This window comes from Lontra canadensis, unplaced genomic scaffold (genome assembly GCF_010015895.1).
Source record: "Lontra canadensis isolate GAN:19392208 unplaced genomic scaffold, GSC_riverotter_1.0 scaffold81, whole genome shotgun sequence".
Lineage (NCBI taxonomy): Eukaryota > Metazoa > Chordata > Mammalia > Carnivora > Mustelidae > Lontra > Lontra canadensis.
Window position 1 is genome coordinate 5,576,396 of NW_022631075.1, and position 6,486 is coordinate 5,582,881.

Here is a 6,486-nt window from a genome sequence, read left to right on the forward strand (position 1 = left end):
TCTGATGAAGTTCTGACTTTCTAGTCTCCAAGAAGTTACCAACAGTTGATCAATGAAATAGCTTAATTAGTGGACTGATGTGAGGTCCTAGGTAAATATTTAGCGAGGATATCTGGGAGAAAAACTGCCCTTTATGACTGGGGTTAAGAATAAAAAAAATATTATATTTTTAGTATTAAAGAAATATTTTACCGTCTCAGGCTTATGAGGCAATGACATTTGAGTAAAATAAGCCTATTCAATTTTATATTCCCTGAATCTTTTTTTTTTTTCGTTAGTTTTTAGGATCCTTGATAAATTTTTCTATTCTGCTTGCTTCCAAAAGGGAGAATCTCCCAACATTTCATTTCACTCACTTTCCCAGCAGTGAGAAGTCTCATTCTGGGGTATATAGTCATCTCTTTGCTGGGTATGTTCTTCTGATGTCAAATAGGCATTTCAAATTCAACAAGTCCCAAAGTGACCTGATCACCTTCCATATATATCCTCTATGTCTGTATTCTTTATATTCGTTTGTTGCCACTATGTATTTACATTCAAGCCAGAACTTTAGAGTCCACCTAAATTCTTTGGCTTTCTTCCATCTTCCACCCTACCAAACACTGTTCATTTTATTTTCCCCGTTTTTCTAATAACTCTTCCCTCTCCACACTTGGTTCACATATCCTAGGTCAGGCTCTCATTATCTCCTTCTAGGATTTTCTTTAATGACATGTGATGCATTGAATACAAGTGATATGAGGGTGCAATATACCGGAGGATCCTACTAGGTCTAGCTAAGGATCTAAGGAATGTAGTACTTTGTAGCCCATCTCTAAATACATGAGCCTGAACTGTAGGTGTTCTCTGCCTTTGGTTTGACAGTGTTTTTATTATTTGCCCTAATTCCCCCATGTTCTTGATCTTTGTTTCAGAATCTACTTGGTATTCCAACCACAAATCTAACCCAGCCAAAGTGGCTTAGAAAGCATCAAGGTCAAGCAGATATCTGATTGTCAAAAAGCACAGAGTTTGATGAAACATGGTTGGCAAGGGTGTGGTGAAGTAGACGTGCATACATTATTTATGGGGGGTTAAGTTGGTAGGACCTTTTTAGAGGGTAATTTGTCAATGGCCATTAAATATAAAATTGATCCAGCAATTCCATTTCTAGGAATATATCCTGCAGATATACTTACACATGTGCACAAAAATGTATGCACCTAAGTAATCACTGCAGAATAGTTTATAGTAATAGAAAATAACAACTAATATACATGCTCATTAAGGGTATAATGAATAAAGCATGTTCCAACCCTATAGGGGAATACTATGCAATTAAAATGAATTAGGTATGAATAAGGTGTTTATAAGAAGTAATGTCTAAAATTTTGTGATAAAAGTGACACAGATATGTGCAGCACATGCTGTAATTTATATAAAAATTGCATACACACACATATATATACGTATATATGCCTCAACCATCTTTAAATGGATAGAGACACAAAATGTACTGCTTGTGATCTTTGGGCAAGTGGTCACGGATCCTAGGGTATGAGACTTACTTTTCACTGTACACTCTTTATACAGTATGATTCTTTTGGTCATGCACGTGTATTACTTAATTTAAAAAAAAAACAAAATGAAAATGAAGACCAAGTCTTAATACATGTAGTTTAAAATATTAGGAATATGTGCATATGTAAAATGGTATACATATATGCCATTTCCTCACATGGGAACATGTGAGGTAGCTATAAGCACAAAATGTAATTTTTTCATAAATAAAAAAGTTTGTTAAATCATCTTAAAAACACAAGATACCTAATTTTCCCAACTTATAGCAAGTATATTTTGATAAGGCATTCAAGATGTTATTAACTCTTTTAACCTATGATAGTAGCACAAGTTTGCCTTTCAAAAACAAATATACACAGTTAATGTGTGCACAGCTGATGTTTCAGCTTCAGTTTCTCTCTGGGAAGATTCTGACTTTGATAAATATATTCCTAGAAGGACAACTAAAAAAAATAAAGTGTATATATAAGCATCCAAAAACTTTAACCTAGCACTTAATTGCTAAAATACTAAACATGTTTTATTTTTTTCAACAATACGTCACATACTCAAATCCAGATAAAAGAATTATCCATGTATACAATAAAAAAGTTGTCAATAACGTCCACATTGAACACAAGAGCTGACCTTTCTCTGTAAATGGCTACCTAGATAGTGTTACCTAAACTTTAAAGAAATGTTCACCCCTCAAAAGTACTTCCCTGATTGTTCTGCACTTACAGGACGGTTTTGATTAGCTATGGAATTCTGTAGCATAAATGCTACCGAGGAAAGCAGGCCATAATATAGCAGCTTTAACCAAAAAGGCTGAGGGCCTAGAGATACAGATGCTAAATTGAACTGAATAATCAAAATTGTGATTAATAAGATGAACATCACTGTAAAATTTCTTGTCTAAGAAAACATATTTTTAAATATTTTGTGTACCAAAAATATACAAACAGCCAGGTTCCAAAATCCAAATGAAACAGATGCCAAATGGTGGCATCTAGATCTTGTAATGCATTTTCTAGACCAGGGCTAAGCACCTGCTCTGTTATATATATGATGGGTAGTTCCTTCAACTAGTTCAAAAGATACTTTTTAGCACACATTTTCCTCAAATACCATACATATGAAACGTGTACACGACCTGAATATACTGTTGAAATACTGGTAAAAGTGAAGTACTAAATTGTAGTGGGAACCATGTCTACATTAGCCCAAAGAAAAACCATATGTCAACCACTCAGAGACACAATTAAGGATTAGACAAAATTCTTTGTAAGAGAAGGCAAAAAAGATGGTTGTGTGGGGGTGGGGCGTACAGGAAAATCGTAAAGCCAAGTTTTGATTGCCCAAGGATCACTCTCTCTCTCTCTCTCTCATACACTACGGATAGATAAATTGAATTTCCACCTGGAAGACAAACATCACACTGAGTTAAAAAGCACAAACGCAGCATGAGGAAGGAAAGTGAGAGGGGACTGGAAGGTAAATTTGGGCACTTTGAAAACACAGCAGCCATCCTTAGCTCCAGAGGCCTGCGTAGTTCCCATGGAGGCCTGAAGGGAGAGGTCCCCCAGCCACGAAGAGTTTCATCTCCGGCCAGTTGTAGCAGTGGGTGTAGAGCGCGTTGGGGAACTCGCCAATCCCACCAAAGTAGTTCACCCACAGGTCATCGTGGTTGAGCCAGCCTCTGCCACAGGTGAGCTTGAGCTTCCTTCCTGAGGGCCCAGGAGAGGCGTCCGGGCTGGTCGAGGCCCTCTCCTCCAGGAACTTCTGGGCGCGGATGTCATAGAAGAGCAGGGAGCCATGGCCTGTACCCACGGTGATGATATGCTGGTAGAAACTCAGGGAGCGCACACCCGTGCCGCCCTCTCGGGAGCACAGGGGCCGGATATTCTGCTGACGTTGGCGTGGATCTAAGAACGAGACATGGGACTGGGAGCCCACCGCGTACAGGGACAACTCATCACAGTAGGTCAGGCACACGTTCTCTCGGCAGTAGGGCAGCCTGATGGACAACAGCCTGGACAGAGTGCTGCGGGCTTTCCACAGGTGGAAGTAGCCGTCCAGGGACACCGCTCCCAGCTCCTGGTTCTTGCCGCTGAAGGCCAGAGCCCGCACCTTGCGGTTACTGGGGCTGGTGCTGGACCTGGGGATGGTCTCCATGTCCCTCGGACGGATGTGGGCGTACACAGGGAGACCAGCGTCATTGTGCCAAGCGATGCTGCCATTGAACATGTCGGGATCCATCCGCCACAGCGCCACTGTGCCGTCACGGGAGCCGCTCACAGCCACTGTGTCACTCACCCAGGCGATGGTGAAGATCCAGTCCTTGTGGCCATGGCGGTCGCCCAGGCACACGGGGTCCAGGGTGGGCAGTTGGTAGATAGCCAGGCTGTTGGGATTCTCACCCCCAGTGGCCAGAAGCGTCTTGGAGGGATTCAGCTCGATGGCGTGGATACCGCAGGTTGGCTGAGCCCGGGCCAACCAGGGCCCCCGATCCCGCATTAGGGGGATGCGCGTGATCTGACCCGAGTGCACATCCACTACGAAGAGAGTGTTACACTTGGTGCCACACACCACCTGCCTGGCGTTCAGCCACTGCGACGCGAACACCTTGTTGAGGGTGCCCAGGGTCAGCTCGCGCTCCCTCAACAGCTCAGGCAGCTTCTGCACCGCACAGCCTCGCAGCTCGCCGTCTGAGCCCGAGAGCCCGGCGCCGCCCCATGCGCCCACCTCGCGGCCCTTCAGGTAGTGGACCAGCGAGCGCCTAGTTGCCGGCCGCTTCTGCTTCTTGGGCAGCAGCGGCCCCTCTGCGTCCGCCGCCGCGGAGATCTGAGACGACGAGGTTGCAGCGTCCGCCTGGATCGCGGGTGCTTTCCGCTTCCTGCTACCTGTTTGCTGCGGGGCCATAGTGGGCGGCGGGAGAGTGGCGGCGGTGGCTCGGCGGCGGCGGCGGCGGCGGCGGCGGCGCGTGGCACCCGTGGCGGCCGTGGCGGCGGCGGGGACCGCGGCGCCTCCGCGTAGCCGAGAGGTCGGGCTCTCAGGGGCCAGCAGGCGGGCGCGACCGCAGGGCGCGGAGCCTACCGAATCCCGGGCGCAGCAGCGACGAAAGAGGAGACGGCGGCGAGGGCGGCGGGCGGGGCGTGGAACGCGGGCCGAGGAAGCGGGGCGCGGGCGGATCGCGGGCGGATCGCGAAAGGAGTGCAGCGACAAGGGCGGCGGCGGCGGCGGCCGGGATCTAGGCGAGGGCGGGAAGTGCGGCTGGCGGGGCGGCTGGAGCGAAGTCTGAGTAGGACCAGGACGATGCTGGGGGACCCAGTGTGAGGGGGCGGAGGCAGCAGGAGGAGCCGGTCTAGAGCAAGCGAGGGGCGCAGGGTAGCACACGCCAGGCTGGGAGGGGTCGGAGGGGGGCGGGAAGTGGGGGAAATGGAGCCCGCGGTGGGGAAACTCACCCAGGGCCAGCGCTCCCGGATCCCCAGCCGGCTCCTGAGGACACATCCTAGTGCGCCTGCCCAGGACCTCTTGCTATCTGACTCCAGGCGTTTCACTATCCTCAGGATAGCAACCAACTAGCCTTCTTAAAATCCCTACTTAAATAAAATCTGAAAGCTAAAATAAAGTCAAGTATGAAGCTAGAAGGAGCTCTAACAATTATGCTATATGCACAAACGTGTGCTTAGTGCAATCCTAGGAGATCCTTTGCTGTAATTACTCTTCAAACTTGGCAAAGAATGGGGATGTTTAGCAGAGGCTGGGAGACCCTCCCCTTAGGTCTGTCCTTGCAGCATACCTGTCTCAGCCCCTCCGCTGGGAGTGTGTTATAAATTTTCAAACAATTTATTCTTAATTCCCAAATTGAGGTCCTTGAGTTTCCACACTATAATCCCTAAGGGGTGTGTTCCAAATGTAGTTGCCTGGGCTGCATTTCCTGCTGGAGGTAAAGTGAGGACCCTGTGGTCCAGGCAGCCTCGGGAACCTTGAGGACTGCATTGAAGATGCCGGTGGGGGTTGGGGATAAGACAAGGGTGTTCCTCCATGGTTTGGAGTTCTCTTGAACCCCAGAGAGGAGCCCTGGAGTGGAGTAGAAGATATATAGGAGAGGCATACCTCTTTCTCTGCTCCAGGGAGGAAAGAAAGGTTCAGTCCCCACTGTCAGTCTCAGAAGGAATCCCAGGTGCCTGGGCATAGACTAGTCTGGCATGGCATGGCCCCTGGGGCATGGGGGTGAGGGGAGGAATTCATGGATTTCCATAGGCACAGATGGGGAAGAACTTTCCAGAAGGATGTAACCACATAGACACAATTATGAAGTGTGGTTATTCAGATTATGGATTTAGCAGCCTCAGAATTTGGATGCTCCATATCTGGGTTTGCAGCTTCAGAGCAACCAATTTGGCTGGCAAGCCTATATTTAGACATGCTCAACTGCACAGTGACATGAGAGACTGGTAGCTGGTATCAGCTCTGCAGACACCCCAGTCTTCCTCCCAAAACTTTCTTTGCTGAGTGGGTGCATATGAGGAGGTGAATTAACTTTTCTGATCAATCAAGGGAGAGCATGGGAGTTACTTTGTTGTTGTTTTTCTCCTCCTTCTCCAAGCCCTTTTGCACCCTCACCTCAAATGCAGACTCCAAGAACAAAAACCATAGGCCCTTTGCACCACTGCCATCCAGATGATACATACCAATACGGACACCTCCCCCATATTCCTCCCTATGTTTAATGCCCTATCAGAAGAGTGAGGGTGGTGGAGAAGGAGTGGCCTGACAATGAAAAACATGTTGACCGCTTCATAATTAGAACTCATATTACTAGAGAATAAATGACTACAAATTAATTTAATTTACCGTAATGTTTTATTTTAATTCCAGCTCAGAACAATGGATGTTATATAGTAAGACTTCATGGCATACTTTTTACCATTGTAAAGACTG

At 47.1% G+C, this 6,486-nt stretch overlaps 1 protein-coding gene across 1 annotated transcript; it reads right to left on the reverse strand.

Annotated features, from left to right (window-relative positions):
• Positions 1-2,950: 2,950 nt before the first annotated feature.
• Positions 2,951-4,461, reverse strand: LOC116882158 (DDB1- and CUL4-associated factor 12-like protein 2). The gene has a single exon (XM_032882379.1). The coding sequence runs from the start codon at positions 4,459-4,461 to the stop codon at positions 3,070-3,072; it is 1,392 nt and encodes a 463-aa protein (XP_032738270.1). The 3' UTR covers positions 2,951-3,069.
• Positions 4,462-6,486: the final 2,025 nt, after the last annotated feature.

What these genes read in the sequence shown, in the direction of transcription:
- LOC116882158 (XM_032882379.1), bottom strand. Translation starts at nt 4,461, where the DNA reads ATGGCCCCGCAGCAAACAGGTAGCAGGAAGCGGAAAGCACCCGCGATC.